Source organism: Marmota marmota, unplaced genomic scaffold, assembly GCF_001458135.2.
Source record: "Marmota marmota marmota unplaced genomic scaffold, marMar, whole genome shotgun sequence".
NCBI classification, from domain to species: Eukaryota; Metazoa; Chordata; class Mammalia; order Rodentia; family Sciuridae; genus Marmota; species Marmota marmota.
Window position 1 is genome coordinate 6749120 of NW_026000108.1, and position 19412 is coordinate 6768531.

The 19412-nt window shown below is 47.7% G+C and overlaps 1 protein-coding gene across 3 annotated transcripts in view; it reads right to left on the reverse strand.

Moving 5' to 3' along the window:
* Clnk (cytokine dependent hematopoietic cell linker) overlaps nt 1-19412 on the reverse strand; it is a 192898-nt gene that overhangs the window by 162112 nt on the left and 11374 nt on the right. For all 3 annotated transcript variants that reach the window (XM_048784193.1, XM_048784191.1, XM_048784194.1), the window contains exon 2: nt 7408-7513. In XM_048784193.1, the coding sequence (XP_048640150.1) occupies nt 7408-7458 (51 nt within the window). In that variant the 5' untranslated portion in view covers nt 7459-7513. The remainder of the gene's footprint in view (nt 1-7407; nt 7514-19412) is intronic.

The following is a 19412-nucleotide window of genomic DNA, read 5'->3' on the forward strand; positions in this document are numbered from 1 at the left end:
CCACTAGTCCATTCCACTATGAATCTATCACTGGACTAATCCACTGATGAGGTGGATCCAGTGATCCAATCATTTCTCCAAGCCCCACCTCTGAACAGGCTGCCCTGGGGACCAAGCCTTCCACACAGCCTTTGGGAGGCAGTCCAGATCCAAGCATAACACCCGGTCAGAGGAGCACCATGAGGAATTCCTTTGCAGGTGTTTATGTTTAAACTAGAAACTTCTTGAAGGTGTCTGTAATTATTCCTCATCTTGGAATCTATTAGAATGCTAAGGCCTCCACTGGCATCACCCAGCAATAGTTAGCTGGCTGAACAACTTTGGTCTAAACCTGTTGTTTTTAAATGAGAAACTGGAGTCCTTACAAGGTGGGGTGGCTGAGTCCCACAGGGAATGGGAGGAAGAACTATGACAGAGGCCAAGTTCAAGTATTTAAGTCAATCTCTTTCCAGTTCAGCATAGCTCTGTCTCCTAATTCCACATGTTAATGACAGGTATAGCTAGCCATTTTTCTTGTGTGGAGACTTGTTTAGACAAATCTGGCTGGGGATGTGACATCATCCACCAAAAAAAAAAAAAAAATCTGCTGTGGGTTGTTTGCCAAACACTTTTCCCTGAGGTTAAAAACACGGTAGTATTTTTAAACCATGTGGGCAAAATCACTCCCTCTCCAAGCAGGGACTGAAATCCTTGCCAGGGTTGCTAAATCGGCAGGGCAAAGGGCCCACACCATCTGTCCTCACTCTGGCTGGGTTTAGGTCTTGAAGCAAGACTCAGATTAATCAAAAGGCTGCACAGAGGCTTGCGGAGGAGCCCTGATGGGCCCCAGGTTAGCACTGGGGGATGAGCAAGCTGTGGGAGGGACAAAGAAGGACTCGGAACCCTGGAGAAGGCGGCCAAGGGAGCGCCCTACATGCGGCAGTGCCTCAGGCTTCGTGCAGGGGCAGGACTATAACTGCCCTCCCTCATTCTGTTTCTCTTTCACTTTTTACTTTTTTTCTTTTCTGGAGGAAAAGGGAAGGAAACCAGGAGAATGTTTCTCTCTGAAGAGCGAACGGGGCAATGATCTCTGGCAATGGCGGAGTGACTGACAGTTTTCAAAGGTCTCTATTCTTTGTTTTCCTTCATTTGTGTTTTAGCCTAGCATACACAGGCCTTTTACATGATTTTGAGAGGCAAAGACATTAACTTAGAACCCCTGCCGGCCCTGCACATCCAGCCAGGGCAGCTCTGACCTCCACCTTAGATCCATGGCCTTTGCTGGCATTGTGTCCATCCTGAAGGGGAGGTAGCAGAGGTGCAGCAAAATTAAAAGTCGGGGCAGAGTCCCTGTCAGCAGCTGCTGACCCTGTGACCGAGACAGTATGGCTGGGGTTCTTCCCCAGCCTCCTTCTAAGGAGAACATTCTGCAACCCCCGGGTCTTGAAAGGCGTGTAGGAGCATAGCTCATAATGGTGTCTGAATTGGATCCACACATCAGAAACCCTCAAGATATTTTACAACATCCATACGAGGGTCCTAAGGAAAAGGTCATAAAAAACGGAAAAATGCAGAGCAACGAATTCTAAGGCCCTTTAAGGAGAGAACGGGAAATGTTCTTGAAATGTGTGGGGTTTAGTCTCTCCCCGAATCTGCCACGTTGAACACCCCAGGAACAGAGCTGGTGCTCAATGAATATTAATAAAAGTCTGATAGAAGCTTCACGAGGCCAGGTCTGTCTCTGTATCCACTCAATCTGTTCCCAGCACTCTCAACAGCACTTGCTCAGCCTTGTAAATTAGCAGACAAAAAAGAAAAAGAAAGGACTAATTAGACTTCCAAACTGGTGTCAAAAGATTTGAATATTAAGCCTCCATATGTTGATAACAGGTCTTAGATGAAGGTTTGGCTCCTGTACTGAGAGATTGCCAAATATGGATTGAGTTCCACCTGAATCAGTTAACCAGGGGCAGGGTTGTCACTGTAGGACTGCTCGTGTTTATGTAACAAAACTTCAGAGGGGAAGCAGCACCCATTCCTGAGCACCCATTCCTGGACCTGCAGAACTGCTGCTTTATCTGGCTGTGTTTGAGCCTTGCACATCCTCACAGTGGGTGCCCAAGGGACAAGGATGTGTAAAGGCCATGTGATAATGAGTCTGCTGGTGTTCATGGAGAAAGACACGGAACAAGAGTTGGGTGTAATTAAGGACTGGATTTGCTCCGTGACGTTTTGGTGCGGAGCCTGTTGTGAGTTGAAATGTGTCTCTTGCAGAGATGTGTTGTAGTCCTAGCTCCCAGAATATTAGAATGTCACCCGATTTGGAAAGTCTTTGTAGATCAATAAAGTTTAAGATGAGGTGGGTCCCAGACAAGATGGCTCATAAAAGGGGAGACAGAGAAAGAGAGCAGCTTGTGAAGACTGAGAAACACGGGGAGGAGACGGCCCTGTGGAGATAGAGGCTGGCACTGGAGTGAAGCCGCCCCAAGCCAAGGAGTGCCTGGCAACCAGAAGCCAGAAGGGGCAAGGAAGGACCCTCCCCTGAAGGCTTTGGAGGGAGCATGGCCCTGCCAATGCCTTGATTTGAGTATCAGCCCCCAGAATCCTAAGAAAATAAATTTCATGGTTGGAAGTCACCCAGCCTGCAGTTCTTGTTATAGGAGCCCCAGGAGACAGACATAGGACCACCTGTTTGTCACTCGGAAACACCATTAATTTCACAAGCCCTGTAGAAAAACTATTTTCATACTGAAAGACTGACAGTCTGTAGTTACATACCTCTTTTTATTCTCACTAAAACAATTGTTTTTTAAAAAAATGTGATTTCAAATTAATTTCCTGAGGTTTCCTAGGGATACAAATAGAACACAGCAAAACTATGTGTTACAGAGTGGGAAGTTCATGGCTGAAATTGTTTTGCAGTTCTGGTGGTCAGAAACCTATGAACAGCAGCTATCCTTTATTTAAATAGCACTTGAGATGATATAGTTGGATATTCTAGGCCTTCCCTAGCATGGTGCGTGGACTTCCTCAGCCTTTGCTATCATTTGTGGTAGAGCTGGGGGGCCATCCATAGGGCCTCACCCTTGACGTGTCCCCCGACAATTGCCATGTCAGACTTCTCAGCAGCATTAGTCCCAGCAACCTAAGAGCAGCCAAGGCACCCCAGTTCTACTTAGCGTCTATTCTACCAGTTGGGCCTAAATATGGCCTTCAGCTAACCAGTTATAACTTAGGGGTCAGAAGAGGGGGAAGGTCACCCTGGAGTCCGGGCCAGGCAGGACCAGCTCCTCTTGGTCTTGCTGCTCTTTGGCCTTGGCCCTCTGCTCAGATCCAGCTCTATGGTAGCTGCAGTCTACCCGAGCTGTGGCCGCTCTCGGAGCTGCCCATCCATGTCTGCTTCCCAGCCTGATGTCCACACCCTCAACCGTGCTGCACTCCCTGCCTTCCGTGAATGATTCCACACACACATGATTGCAAGGAAATCCTGGAGCAAAGCCCCCTCAAGAAAAGTCAGTTGAGCACCTGGGTTTGCAGAGCTACCACAGAGGGTCCAGGCGGGAATCTCTCCGACACTGGTCCGCTGCCAGCTCCCACCTCAAGTTGCCCATGAGGAATTGCTGAGTCCTGGCATGGTTCCCTTAGCTTCTGGAGTCCAAGGGTACAAATGCTTGAGAACTGCGGCTCCTTGAGAACTAGCTGTATTTTAAGAGTCTGTGCAGGTGGCTTAGGAGTTGTGTCAGGGTGTCCAGGAATCTTCAGTCCCTCCTCTCTCTTGGGGAACCCAAGAAGCCACAGCAGTGCTTGCCATGAGAACGAGATGGTGGCACTGGGTGACAGTGCGAGTCACTCCTGCAAACAATTCACTTCCTAAGGCCAAGAGTTCAAGGAGGATGGCTTCCATTCTGAACACACCCTTTATGTAGTTGGGAGGGCCCTGGAGTGTGCCGTGGATCGACTTGCTTTTCATTACTCTCTGCCATTGAGACCAGGCTCCCTGGAAGTGGTAGAGGGACAACGAACCAGGGAGTCACCTAGAAATGGTTTCAAACCCACTTTGGCTTCTCATTTTCTGCAAGACAGCGAGGAGACTACTTAAACTATCTTGATTTGAGCCTACACAGTAGGACCCGGGGCACCTTGTTTTAAATTTTTTTTTTGAGTTGTGAGACTAAAATGAAGCTAATTATAAAATAACTATGAATTTAAAAATTGTGGTTAAGCATCATCATTATTTTCACCCTGTGATTGTCAGAGGGGAACCAAGAGACTGGAGCAGGCTGTCCAGGAAGTGTTAATAATTTCGTGCGGATTTCTGTGACATAAACAGGATGGTGGGGGTAAAAGGGGCAAGAGACCCTTCAGTCTGGGCACTCTATGAGAGCCGGGAGCAACGGGACACTAGCACTGCGTGGAGGTGAGTGGGGCGCTCCTGTATGCTCTATATGGAAGGTCCCTCGTAGTGATGCTAGTGTCACAGGCAGTGGAGGTTTGCACCAGAGAGCAGTTCAACCAACTTCCAAACCAGCAGTCCTCAGGTTTCACGAACACATCAAACTGGAGAAATTCACAAACATGACTAAATTTCTAGGGGGACTCTGTGGGCGAGGCCTGTACTTTAGTCGGTTCTTTGGCCCTTGTACCTGGAGTAGTATCTAGACCATTATTGTGCTCTCAGTAATTGTTGAATATATAAATCAGTAAATAGATGACTAGTGGGAGAACGAAACGTGACAATACATGTAAGACAATTTCTGTCATATTTCAGAAAATCTGTGAAGCTAGCTTTGCTCCTACTATTTTTGCTTTTCTTCTCTCCTGCTTCCATCCACCCGTGCCTTTGTCTCTTGATAGAGCTCTTTCCAAAATTCTAGCATTTATCAGATATTTGCACCCTCCATCCAAAATCTTTTTTTTTTTTTTTTTTGATTGGCACTGAGGATTGAGCCCAGGGGCTCATAACCACTGAGCCACATCCCCAGCCCTTTTTATGTTTTATTTTTGAGACGGGGTCTCACTAATTTGCTTTGAGCTTTTCTAAGTTTCTTAGGGTCTCACTAAGTTACTTAGGGCCTTGCTAAGTTGCTGAGGCTGACTTTGAACTTGTGATCCCCTTGCCTTAGCCTCCAGAGGTGCTAGGATTACAGGAGAGTGCCACCATGCCTGGCTTCCAGCCAAAATCTCTAAACAAAGGTGAAGAGGCACCCTTTTACCTCCCCTGTGAAGGAACTCACTGGGAAGATTACTTTTGTGACTGCTTGACAAGCCATGAGGTGTCCAGCCACTTGGCCAAACATTATTCTGGGTGTGTCTGTGAGGGTGTTTCTGAGTGAGATGAACATTTGTTGCCCTTCCTGATTGGCTTTATCCAATCAGTTGAGCACCAGGATAGAGCACACAGACAGACCAGAAGGGGACTCTTCTCATTTGATTGCCTGGACTGGGACTTTGGTCTTTCCAGCCTTCTGATTCAGACTGAAACATTGACCCTTCTTGAGTCTTGAGGCCACAGACTTCTTACGCCACTGGCTTCCCTGAATCTCAGGACTCACATTGGAACTAAGCCATCAGCTCCTTTGGCCCTCCAGCCTGCTGACTGTAGATCTTGGGGTTTTCCTCTGTCCTCATATGAATTGATTCCTTATGTAATGTTCTGAGCGACTTTATATAGAGAGACCCTGTTATTTTGCGGGAGACTGAAGTAGGCTCCTGTTATACACTGACAGTGCTTCACATTTTCCCCAAACTTAAAACTTGTTACTTCATTCAAATCTCAGAGCCTGACTTGTGATGATAGCATTATTTTAATTTTATAGATATATAGATAAGGAAGCTCAGGACTTGGGGAAAGGAAATGAGTTGTTAACATGCAACTTAAACCTGGGGCCAGGAAGAGGAAAGCACCTGACTTTGAGCCAGGTGCTTCCCATTTTTTTGGTAGAGGTGACTCTTAAAATGAAGAGTTTAGATTCTTAAGTGAGCTGGTAAGGCCCACGAATATGGGTGGGGAAAATTATCTACATCAATCCCCTCCGTCTTTCATAAAGTAAAGGAAACACCATTTTGCCTAAACAGTGGCAAACTGAGTGCCCTGGTGGAAATCAAACATGATGAGACACCTAGAATTAAACAGAATTCCTATTTAGGGGTAAAACAGTCCAGCTGTTTTACTATTTTGAAATATTTTAGCAAATGGGGATGATTTCCACTTGCTGGAATTAGTGATCACCCTCTGCACCTGTGGAATGTCTTACCGGCTCTCCAATCTATGCCTGGGCAACATTTCTCTAAGTCCTCAATTGATTAGCCCATTTCTTCTGTAAAGATCTCCATGGGGCTCTCTCCATCGGACTTTCCTGGCCAAAAGTATAATCTGTCCCTTTCATTTCTTTGTCCACCGTGCTGCAGGTTTTGTAAGCAGAATCATCTGTTTCAGACGTGGTTGTGTCTATTGCTTGTGGACATAAACCAAGATACTGTACTTTCCTTCAAACATCCCCGCTCTTGCCCCTCTCCCCACCAGTGGGGACAATTGTCCTACTTCAACTCCCGACCTCTCCAAGCCTGGACATGTGGGAGAACACAGCTGAAAACTGCCTCGTTTGCTGACACCCCCAACCTTTGCTGAGCTCCTTGTCCTTGTCATGTCCTTTCCAGAGACAAACACAGTCCCTGCTCTCCAGGAGCTCCCTGTGAGGTGAGAGACTGGAAATACATAGAAATATCATTTAGCAAATGAAGAAACAGAGATGTGTACAAGCGGTCTGGGAATAAGGCTGGTCGTTTGCAGGAGGGAAGGACAATGCACTCTCCAGGGCTTGCCCGGGCCATTGTATTAAGTACTTCTCAGAGATCAGTAGAGGAAAGAGACCAAAGGGTGTGGGGCAGGGAAAATGCTGAGGAGTGACATGGGCCAAATTATATTGTTATATGGTATGCGTGTATGAATATGTAACACAGAATCCCATCATTACGTACAATAAAAAATGTGTCCCACATCTTAGCTCATTAGTTTCTTCTAATACCTCTATGACATAACTTAATGTCACTCCATTTTTTAGATGGGGAAACTGAGAGACAGACAGGTAAGGTGACATGAGGCCATCCAGCAAGTCTATGAGCTGAAAGCTGATCCGGGTGTTCTGGTTCCTGAGTCGATAATCTCAGGACCGTCCTCCACCATCTCAGTAGAGGTGTCGTGGGGGTTGAGCAGTGGGTGGCTGTGGGAGGCACATTCCAGGTAGACAGAGCTGTTTATGCAGCTGCAAGAGACAGGTAAAGGCAGGGAGGGGGACCTGTGGCCGGAACGCCTGGTGCACAGGTAGAGACACAAGGCCAAGAAGTGAGGCTGGGCAGGTCATCCTACTTACATCCTTCCAAATAAATGCTTCCCTGTTTATTCTGAGGACAAGAAGCCATTGAATTTACCTGGTTTGTGAAGACATGAAGGTATGAAAGAGGAAGGCAGTGGGTTCTCATGAGTGTCCAGATGCCAGGGAACTGGAAGATGGTGTCAGCAGGAGGAGCCGAGAGCCTGTGATGAACAGGGGGCGATGGGAGAAGCAGACTCAGGGTTGTGGTCATGCAAGTGATGAAGAGAGATGCCAGGGCTGTGGCCAGGTTTGGGGTGTCCACAGGAGCACCTAGGGCACAGCAGGGAGGAGAAGGACCATCTGACCTGGGGTGTTATTGCTGGTGGTACTTGGGAGGTCTGCCTAGGGTGAGTACATCACATACACTCTGGACTAGATAATGAGGCTGTGAGATAGCAACCTGTACAAATGGTGACGGGCTTTCTGCAGCTGTGCCTACAGCGTGGTGACATAGACAGCTGACACTGCTTCTCAGGGAAGAGGTGTGGAGCAGATGGTGGACAGCACTCATTTGCCCCACCATTTCTGGGGTGGGGGTCCGGAAGCGTGCCTCCAGCCAGGCGTCACTCGTAAGCTATGGAAGTTAGCAGCCTTAAGTGAATTATTATTTATAAGCCATCTAGAATAATGCCTGGAACTTTAAGTGCTTGTTAAATAAATAAACAAATGAGCTCCATCTGGACGGCAGCTGGGCTGCTGCTTCTCACTTGACGCAGGCTGGTCCTGGGCAGAGGAGCAGAGGGGCTGCCTGAGGAGCGGGGCGTCTCAGGAGCAGCCTGGAAGCCCAGGAGAAGGGCCATCCTGAGGCAGGAGCTCAGTCAGGAGGAGCTTTCCTCAAGGAGAAATTCCCCAGGGCAGAATTCCCTGGGGCCATTAAGCTGGAGATGGGAAGTTTCCACCTCGAGGATGAGCGTGGACATGTGCTCTGCAGCATGACAGGTGACAGGAGTCGACATGTTTATCCATTAGATTAATGGGTTCAGCTTCGAACCCGTAGCTGGGGGTGTTAACCACACTTTAGATCCACATGCCACAGTGGGCCACTTTCCACTTCACCAAGTGACTCCATAGTCATTTACTGAGCACCTCCCATGTGCCCTGTGCCGAGTCACCGGTGGGGGACAGAGAGCAGAGAGTATGGTGTTGTGGGAGACGTGCATGCTGGTCTGCCGTCTCCGCCCATCTCCCTGTGCCCCTGCTCTGAGCTCTCTTCTCTCTCCCTGGCAGCCCTTTGCTCACGGGGTTCTGCATTCCTCCATGTGGCTGATGGAGGCAGGTGCAGAAGCCATCTCAGAAACTGCCAGTTCTCCTTTGAGTCTCCAAGCTCCACAAGAGCAGGGCCCTGTCATCCTTGGGGAAGGAATGGTTTATAGGAGATTTTCAGGAAGAACAGGAGTAACTAGAGAAGAGAGGGAGAAGAAAACTTCAGAGGGTGGGGAAGAATGGGGTTGGGGGGGAGAGAGAGAGAGAGAGAGAGAGAGAGGGAGGGAGGGAGGAGGGGGAGGGAAAGACTAGCCCCCCGCCCCCAAGTGAACAGAGTCAGCTGCCTCCATCTCTCTCGTGTCAAATGCTTCTTTCCTTTAAGTTCTCTAAAAGGCCATTTCAGGAAATCGTGTTTTCTGTTTTGTAAAATGACTCATGTAAAAGAGCTCTTTTGTTGTCATTGGCATTAAAAATAAATTCTGAATAGAATAACTGGAACCGTTTTTATTTTCATTCTTGGCTTTTTATATGAAATGATGGAACTCCAAGTTTAATTTTTCCTATGCTGCTTTAAAAATGAATGTTTCCTTGCTGACGGATGCCAGCTGCCTACCCGAGCCCCTGGGGACGGTACTGCCTCCAGCCCCCTTTCCCCTGCACCTTGATCAACCATATGCTGGAGGAGGGCCCACGCCTGCCCTTCCTGGCTGGGCGGACTGGGGAGGGAGGAGCTGCTGGGACAGCACATGGCCCCTGGTTCCAGGCTGTGGCACCTCTGCCCAGGGCAGCTGGTGCTGACAGAGCCTCTGTGCCACAGGGTTCGGCCTCCCTGTGCTCCACATTCCAGGCAAGCTGCTCCCTGCCTTCGGGACTGGGATGCACTCAACTGCCTCAGCCCCCAACTGAGAAAAAGAAATGACTCAGTTGCTTGCAGCACCTGGTGAGAGGCCCGCCCCACTGAACACACAGGATCTTAGGACAGAGAAACAAGCGCACCTGGCCCTCCTGGCTTAACGTCTTCCTCCCTTAGATGGGATCCTAGCCAGGTCCCCAATCCCTGAAGGTGGCAGGGAACTCCCAGAGAATGCAGCCTGCGGAAGTGGGGCTCAGCCACGCCCTGCAGATGAGGTCTGGGAGTGTCCTTGGGGCCATCCCAAATAGAGATGCTGATGCTTCTTGGTTTTGCTCTTGGACCTGGGTTCTTGTGGGCGGAATGAGAAACTTCCGGAGGAAGAGCTGACTCCAGTCACCATAAGATGTGAGTGAACAACACTCCCCTTTGGTGTCACAAGGTCTCCTGGGACTGGAGCCCCTCTGTTATCGCTGTGGCTTCTGTGGCACAGAGGTCCAAGTGTGGAGACCTTGGGAGAGGAAGTGCCCTCATGGGGTAGGTTCGGGGAAAGGGCCAGAAGGGTGGGAAGCATTTGTTTGGGATCCAGTTCTAAGATTTACACACAAGCTTCTTTAAAACACCCCCCTGGGAAAGAAATGCCAGTAGATCAGGTGGAAGGAGCAGAGTCTGCCTGGGAGTCCTTCTACAGCAAGTGGAGAGGTCCTTCCCCAGATGGTGTGACATTGGAGGGCACTAGTCACACCCAGGACTTTGTCAATTTATCTATTTGCTGCTGTAACAAATTGTCAAAAATTTAGTGATTTAAACAACACCTTGTTGTTATTATTTTTAAAGCTGAATGTTCTGGTACCAGCATGCTGAAATGGGTCTTGTTAGGCTAACACCCAGGTATTGGCAGGCTGGGCTCCTTTTGGAGCTCCTAGGGGACAGTCCACTTTCCTGACCTACAGCCTCTTGCGGCTGCCCTCCCTGCTCAGCTCCCTCCAGCATCCCCAAGCCCAGCAGCCCTGGGTGGAGTCTCTCCTGCTGCCTCACCCTGACCTCCTCTTCGGCCTCCCTCCTCCACAGACTTAAAGACACTTGTGACAGCATTGCCCCCCTCCAGATAATATAGAAGATTTTTTTTTCTATTTTAAAGAAGCTGATTACCACTCTTGATTCCATCTGTACCTTAATTCCAACACAACAGCCCTGCAAGCCAGACTTGCCATGGGCATTGTGTTCATGAGCTAGGTGACCCTGCAGACATTTTACCTGATGGCCCACTGCTTCCTCACCAGGGGAAGTGAAGCCTGGAATTCCCACGGGTATGGACCCGGCCGAGGAGTCACCCATCCTCCCCCAGCACATGGTCCCTGAGCTCACAGCCCTGTCTGGAGACAAACCAGTTGTGGGGAGTGCAAGTAGCAGGAATAGGGGCTCTGTGACAAAGTCTTGCTCTGCTCTCTGGCTGAAGTGACATACTTGCAGGTTTGCATAGACTCAGAGGGCACCCTCCAAGAAGAAAGTGGGACGAGGTGTATTGGGAAGCCTCCTGCCTCAGGACTCGGAGCCCCAGCCCCAGTGTGTTTTGGGCAAGTCACCACTTCTTCTCCTTGTGACCCTCTATTGGAAGGGTCATGAGCAGAGTCTGACCTTCTGCACCTCAGGGATCTCCCAAGGGCTGAGCTGTTATTACTGTAGGTTCAAAGTTAGAGGGACCCACAGGGGAAACTTGGAGGCAGAGGCAGGATTTGTTTCTCTCTTGAGCTGACTACACCGAGTACCCTGCCCCGGGCCCCTGGCTTCCCTGGTGTACCATCAATGATGCCAAAATAAACACTGGGGTTTCACTGGGCAGGAACAACCTGTGTTTCACACCCTCCTGCTACAGTCTCTGGAAAGATCAGGTCTGTTGTCAGCGTCAGGTGTGGGGACATCAGGGAGAAGGAGAAAGTAGGTAAGTGCCATTCCATTCCATCTCCCAGGGTTGCCACGATCTATTCAGTTTTCTTCATCCATTCTCAACATCTTGGAAAATATAGGAAAGGTTTTGCGATTTCTTTTGTACAGGAAATGTGAAGCCTGAAATTCCCATGGGCCATGGACCTGGCCGAGGAGTCACCCATCCTCCCCCAGCATGTGGTCCCTGAGCTCAATCTCTCTGTCAGGGACCAGAGGCATCCTCAGGACACCACCAAGGTTCATCATCTTGCATTCATTCAGATGACAGGAGGAGACAGGGTCTGATGACCGCCCTGCTCCTGGCACGGAAGAGAGCAGGAGGTGATGTGGGTGCAGCACAGGGAAGGGTGTGTTAGTCCCAAAGACACCAGTGAGGCAGCGTGGACAGGGTCAGTGCTTACTCAGGGAGGAAATGATGCTCATCCTGATGTTGGAGGCAAGGTTGATGTCCACCGGACCAAGACAGGACAAAGTGGGTTCCACACAATGGGATGGAGGCAAGAGATGCCTGGGCCCGTGTAGAGGACAGTGAGGGGGTGCTTCAGGAGAAGCCTGCATAGGGGACAGCATTGGATGTGGGGTCAGGGAGACTGGCTCCAACCCTGTTCTGTCACCTCCTGCTGCTTCTTAACCCCAGCTTTTGTATCTGGCTGCAGAAATCGTTTTCTCCTCGCTGCCATGATGATTGCTTTGGAAAGCCATATAAACAGCTACCATGGTATTTATTTCTTCCAAGTAGTATTTTGGGTATTTTATATACCCCAAATTGTCTAATTTTCTCAACTCCATGTGGTAAGACACTCACAAGAGCCCCATTGAGGAACCTGCCTGTGGTCACATGTGATCAGTGGCAGAGCTGGCATTCAGTGGCAGCGTTGCTCTTAACCAGTGCATGTAGATGGTGCCCAAGGAGCACTGGCAAAATCCTGCATGTGGTAGGGCAGAGGCTGCCGGAGGCCAGAGGGGAGGCCTGTGCTTGGCATGTGTCCCATGGACCACCACTCAAGGACGGCTGGCCATGACATGGCTGGATTTTCATTTTGGGACGATCACTCTGGTGACAGGGAACAGGAAGGTCTGGAATGGATACAACAGAACATTATCTCTGCAAGATTTTGGAGAACCTTCTGTGTACAGTGAAAGACATTTATGAGCCTGCATTCCTAGCCTTAGAGCGTCGTGGAAGGAGCACAGATTGTGAAGAAAGAGAGACTGACATTCAACGGGGGACTGCCAAAATACACAGAGACCACTTCTATGTTGTAAACTTGTCTTTCTCAATTTTTCTAGAAGATGGGCAGGTCTATTGAAAAGACTGGCTTAACAAATCAGTGTGGATGAACATACAAATAGCATTAAATATTCTACTTGGGCAAGGAGACTCACTTAATAGCTTTAGTAATGTTCTTTTGATTCCAAAGAGATGTGGTACCAGCCAGAATGAGGGAGCGTGAGTTTCAGCTATATCCTTATACTGTTCTATTCTCATCTGTAAAATATAGCACTTGCAAGACAAAACACTTCTTAACCAGAAGATACTGCAAATAGGCTATCTATAAGTCTCATATTTGTTGAGCACCTACTATAATACCCAGTAGCTATACCTTCCAAGTGGTCTAATACTGGACATGACCAAGCACTGTAATTGGGGAAGTTTTCTTATTTTGCCAAGTGAGGTTGGTGTGATTATGATCCCATTTCACGGGTGAAGGAAATGGGATCTCAGAGTTCCTTTCCCAAAATCTCACGGTGAATTTCAAATTTGTTTCTGTCTGACTGCAGCCCCCATGTGTGGTCTTCAGGTCTGGCCACATTGGAAGACTGATGGCAGAGATGGCCATGATTCTGCATCCCTCTCTGCAGCCAGGTCCTGGCAGTGTGAGCTCCGCAAGCAGCAAAGTCTGTGTCTATGCCCTTTGAACCTAGGCTGCCTGTGGCTTGCTCTGGCTGGAAGGATGTTGCAGTGATACTGTGCCAGTTTCAAGTCCAGGCCTCAGGAGATCTTATAGACCCTGCCAAATAGCTTACCAATAAACACCACGGGGCTGGGCTGCTGGGAGATGAGCCACAAGGACCCGTCATCCAGCTGACACGTGCAGACTTGAGAGGCCATCCCAGATCAGCCTGTCATCAGCTGACGGCTTGAAAGCTCAGAGACACAGGGTGATGTTAAACCAGCCGAGCCGTCACTGATTTGGAGTTGTTTGTTAGGCAGGATTATTGACAGCTGATCCGATAACCATTTGATTGATTATCCAGATAGAAATGCTGAGAGGGAAAGAGGACTCTATTAACGAGTCCCCCAAGGCAACAGGGAAAGGGAGCTGCCCCAGTTGCTCTCCCTGAGAATTTTAACTCAAACGTTCACGAACCTGGGCTGGGGACAGGAACATAGCCCCTGGATTTCTCAGCAGAGGAGTGAACCACGGGGAGGTATCTCTGCTTATTAGTCAGAGGGAGAAGAATGGCCCGGAGGGTCAGGGGTCAGAGAGACCAGACAGAGCCAAGGGGACACCCCAGGAGCACCCTCCAGAGCCGCCCAGGAGGAGGGAAAACACTGGATCACTCCTGGAGGGAAGAAAGGCAGGTGAAGGAAACTTTGGTGAAGAAAGAGGAGGGCACCTGCATGGTTTTGGCCCGTGCCCCTAGTACGAACTGGTGGGGCTTTGAGCAGGGCTGATATGCAAGATGCTGCTCTGGCTGATTTGAAAGTGCTAACTCACCCCACCTGCACAGAAACTCTCGAGGGTCCCTGTCTTCAGCCCCATTTACACCTCAGGGGACTGCGGCTTTGGGCTGAGGACCTCGATGGAGGGAGCGCATCATTGGAAATGGAGTTTGGTGTGTTCAGCTCCCAAGGCAGAGGCCTGTCGTTCTTGCTAGCTACCGGGGCGCCTCCCGGACACTGAGGGTGATTTCCTCTAGATGAGGACATTCAGGCCGTGTGTGTGCCTCACGTGTAGTGTTCTGGTTCCCTCTCACTGGCTTCTGGCGGAGTCCTCTTCTCTGGTGGCCTCCACGGTGAAAGTCCAGTGAACATGGATGAGAGGACCTCGTGGAACTAACAGGGCAGAGCCCCTGTGCCTTGGAGTTGCCTTGTGGGCTTGAGGTCTGTGGCTGTGGCTTAACATGAGTCACAGGTGGAGCCCAGGAGGCTGACTCGGTCCTGTGGTCAACAGGTGAAGGTGCCCATCTCTCAGGAGGGGAAGATCCCGAGATCAACAGGGCAGAGGCAGAACTGTGGGTGGCAACTCTGCTCTCTTGAGGTGGGGGACCTGGTGCTGGACTTCTGCCTGCGACATTAAAGCACCTTTGCTCTTTTCTGCTTTGTTGCCAGATGTGGTGGCTGTTAGGAACGGGGAGGGCGCCCAGGTTCTTCCTTTGTGCAGCGTGGGGTCTGGTGTTCAATATGAGCATAAAAATGATTAATTTCTCTTAGGAGAAACAAGTGCTCCCTAATGTGGGTCTTTAATCTCACAGAAGAGCTTCTAGCCTAATGCTGCTGACTTGTAGAACATTCTCTCCCAAAGAAGAGCTGCCAAATAGTTTTGAATTATAAAAAAAACTATGTATGAATATATATAAAATATATATATGTATGAATATATATAAAACAAAATGTCTCAGAGAACTCTGGCACAGAGAGTCTTGGAAATACATACTGTGTAGCTTTTCCTCACTAAGACTTTTTGTATTTGACGACTGGTTTTGTTCCACTTAAAAAAAAGGAAGGGTATTTTTATTCTTCACCAATCTTTAAAAACTTTAAAGATTAAAGCCCCTTCTCTTTCCCAGACACTGAGTAGGGGCTCAGGCTGTGTCTGGGCAGCCTGACTCTATCCAGTTCTCCACTGAAGACCTGGGGACTCGACTTCATTAGTAAATTTTTTGGGCTCCAGATCTTCTTCCCTAATAATGGAAGGTAATAGAAATAGCTTGTTCCTTAAGTCTTTTCAATGCCAACATTCTACGGAAGTATTTAGAAGAAGTTGTGCAAACTAGCCCTGTGATCTGTACCATGAAAAGAAGGTTTGAAGTCAGGAGAAGTTTCAGAAATACTTTTGGGGATTCCGGAGGTCCATTAGCATATTCAACAGAATGTGAAGGCAGAAATATTGGCCAAGGCTCTCAGAGACAATGGGTATCTTTTTCAAAGGAGGTGCTAGACCATATGCAGGAAGTTCAAAGTAGAAGATCAAAAGCTAGTTAGATGTTGCACCCACATTCAGGGTACCAAAAGGGCCAGCAGAGTGGAGAGAGATTTTATTTGAATATTAGTTTTGGAAATTATAATTCTGAGCTATGAGAACTTTTCAATGATAGAGAGGGAAGAGGGGAGGTACCTCCTTCTACTTGCAGTTTGGTGATGGTGGGGCCTACAGCAGGACCACTCAGAGAATTTTGCAAAAGTCCCCTGCAGTGGTAAACAGGCCGGGGCGAGGTGGTGGTCACATGTTCTGGAATCTGAGTTTTTTATGATCAATCTAAAGAGTCAGAGATGAACTGACTGGCTGAACCTGAAGTAACTGGGGTGGAGCCTGGGGTAAGGAGTGTTGAGGATCCTAGTCTCCAAGAATTTCTCTGGGGAAAGGATGTGTGGGAGTTTTCTCATGGACAAAGTAAACTTCATGACTAGGAGAGAGATGTTGTGAATCAGCTCAAGATGGCCCTGGAGGGAGGAAGGGAAAGGAGGAAGCCAAGAGGAAGGGCCAGAGGAAGATGTGGGCATCATCCCCGTCTGAGAGCTTCAAGGAGACAGGCCTCTAACAATGAACCTGAGTTGAGGGCCTCTGAAGTGGAGCTCTGTAGTTACTTCATGGATCCTCCTACGACTAACAAACCCTGTCACCTGCTCACAACATGTTGGCCAAAGGACAATTTTCCTGTTAATCTGCCTCACATGATGCAGACCTGGAGCGGCAGATGCTGTGGGAGAGAGGTGTCAGGAGAAAGCACTAGGGAGGAGAAAGAGCAACACCAACTGGAGCCCCCTGGGCTGCAGGTGCCACATGCCATGCCCCACCTGGGAGGGGAGGGGCTGACCCCAAATCAAGGCTGGAACTTTGCTTCTTAAATTGTAATAAACTTTTAAATTAAAGTAAGATTGTAAGATTACGCTTGTGATTCAAACTGAGCAGATTTTTTTTTTTTTTTAATTTAACTCAAGAGCATCTATGGGCAGAGAAGGGCTAGCCTCAGGTTGAACAGAATCAGCAGGGTTGAGCTTGAAGTGGTCTTGCGCTGGCATCCAGCAGCAGTTCAGGCTCCCAACAGGAACACTCCACCAACAAAGAAACTTGTCAGCCTTGACTTGGGTTTTCCAAACGTATTTTTTTATGTTTTCCACACGAGACCAATTAATATGCCATGGAAAATGGAACAATTTGGAACACACTTAGGTGTATATTGTTCAAATGGCTAAATATTTTCTTTTAGATTAATATAGAGAGGACAGTTGCTTTGATTTACACCAACCCCAGATCTCCAAATCAGGACAAAAGGTGATATATAAACACCTTCCAGTCCTTACATCTTGTTTAGGCTAAAGTATTTAGATTACATATTCATAGATTTATGCATATGAGTGGTTTATTTTTCACACTTATTCTGTTGCTGATAGCTTATTCAGATTTCACTGGAAAAATCACCCTCACCAAAATCCTGATTTCAGTTTTTAGTCTTCTGAAGAACAGTTGAAATATGTATTCTGATTTTTGATTTAGGAATTATGCTCAGTGCAGTTAGAGAAATTGAAAATGGTTGGGAAGAGGCAAGGGTCTAATCTTCATTTTTATATTCAGATTTTTTCTTTCATTATTTATTTATTTATTTATTTATTTATTTATTTATTTATTTATTTCTGGGGGGCTGTGGTTGAAACCAGCCTTGTGTGGGCTTGGCAGACGCTCAACCACTGAACCATAGATCCAGTCTGACACTTTGCTTTTAATTCACTAGGCACCTACATTTTTTTCCCTACCTTAAATCAACATCCTTATTCAGTTTCAGTATCAGTAATGAGGCAGTCATATAGTTTTTATGATCATGTTTCATTTTTAAAAGGGGAAACAATGAACTGCCTGAAATATCTTCCATTAAAGAACAGGTTCCTCTTAGTGTCCTTTACATATAATCAAATTGGATCTTTCAGGTCCTTGCTATTTAAAAGGTAGTCCACTTGATGGACCTGCAGAGTCAGAAGGCTTTGGGACCTTGTTAGAAATACAGGACTCAGCCCTTCCCAGACTTCTGTATGAGCAGCCCTCTGGTGCACTAGACCTCAGGAAGTGCTGTTGGATGTTCAGTGTGGGGTTATTTCCAACATGGTCTCTCTTTCCTTATTTATTTTTCTTCTATTTTTCCTTTGCTTTAAATTCACTTTTTTGGGTAACTTCAGCTACCCTAAGAATTTTGAATTGAAACTATTATCAGAACCATGAGTCAAATTCCCTGCTTGTTGCTGAGGTCTGACTCTTTATGTACAAAGCTCTGTCAAGCATGGTTATCTGGTCTCCACCCTCCAGCACACAGCAAACAGGATTCAAGGCCTCGGGCCCAGCGTCTGTGGGGAGCGAGCTGGGGGCTTTGCTGCTTGGCAGAAGACACACCACCACCCAGCAGCTCAGAATCAGGATCTGAGTCATGGAAAAGTGTCGTGGACAATACCTGTTATGGAAGGTTGCCAATGAGGAATTTTGCAAGGAGACGGCTAGGCGAAATGCAGCAGCTGGTTATCCTCAGAGAAATCTAGATATGTTGTTAGGAAAGGGACCTTATGAGGATCAGCAGCAACAAATTGCATATGGTGTATATGCACAAATTGCTGTAGATGCAATTAAGGCATGGAAGACTTTACAAGGACATGGAGGTTTACAAGGTCAATTATCTAAGGTAATACAAGGAGCTAATGAACCTTATGTTGAATTTGTAGATAGGCTTATTCAAACAGCTACCAGAGTTTTTGGGAATACAGAACAAGCAATGCCATTACTAAAACACCTGGCTTATGAGCAAGCGAATCGTTGGTGCAGAGATATCATTAGACCATGGAAACATGAAGATTTAAACACATATATTAAATTATGTAGAGACATTAATGAACAAGAGCAAGTCGTGGCAGCTGCAGTAAAACAGGCTTTAGATGCCAGAGACATTAATGAACAAGGGCAAATTGTGGCAGCTGCAGTAAAACAGGCTTTAGATGCCAGGCCAAGAACATGCTACAATTGTGAACAAACAGGACATTTTAAAAGGAATTGCCCCATTGGAGGAGGGTTTAACAAAACTAGGTATCAAAGGAGTAGAATACCAGGTATTTGCCTACGATGCCGTAGAGGGAGACATTGGGCTAATGAATGCCGTTCTCAAACCACCATAGAGGGTACTCCATTATCAAAAAACGAACAAGGACCAGGTGTTTATCCACGATATCGTGGAGAAAGGCATCGGGCTCCATTGCCAAAAAATGGACAGGGGGGCCCAATGCTCCGGGGCCCAAAACCACAAATATACGGAGCACTGGAGGAACCCAGCAACCCCATCAGGGTAGTGCCCAGGACACATTGTCCATCAGATCCCTCATCAGACAAACCAGAGGGAGCGCAGGGTTGGACATCTGCGCCTCCGCCAGAGCAGTACTAACTCCAGAGATGGGAGTTCAAATCATTCCCACAGGGGTGAAAGGACCTCTTCCCAAAGGAACAGTAGGCTTATTATTGGGACGCAGCTCTTCTACTCTAAAAGGACTTATGATAAGTCCTGGGGTAATTGATCCCGATTATGAAGGTGAAATAAAAATTATAGCCAGTTCTCCAAAGGGTATATCAGTAATTTCACCAGGAGATAGAATAGCACAGTTACTAATAATACCCAGCCTACATGATAAATTTTCCAGTCGTACTGTAGAAAGAGGTTCCAAGGGATTAGGCTCCACAGGTGTAGATTGGGCTATGCTTTCTTTAAATTTAGATTCTCGCCCCATGCTAAAACTAAATATTCAAGGACATGAATTTAATGGGCTACTGGATACAGGTGCAGACCTTAGCATCATCTCTCGTCAA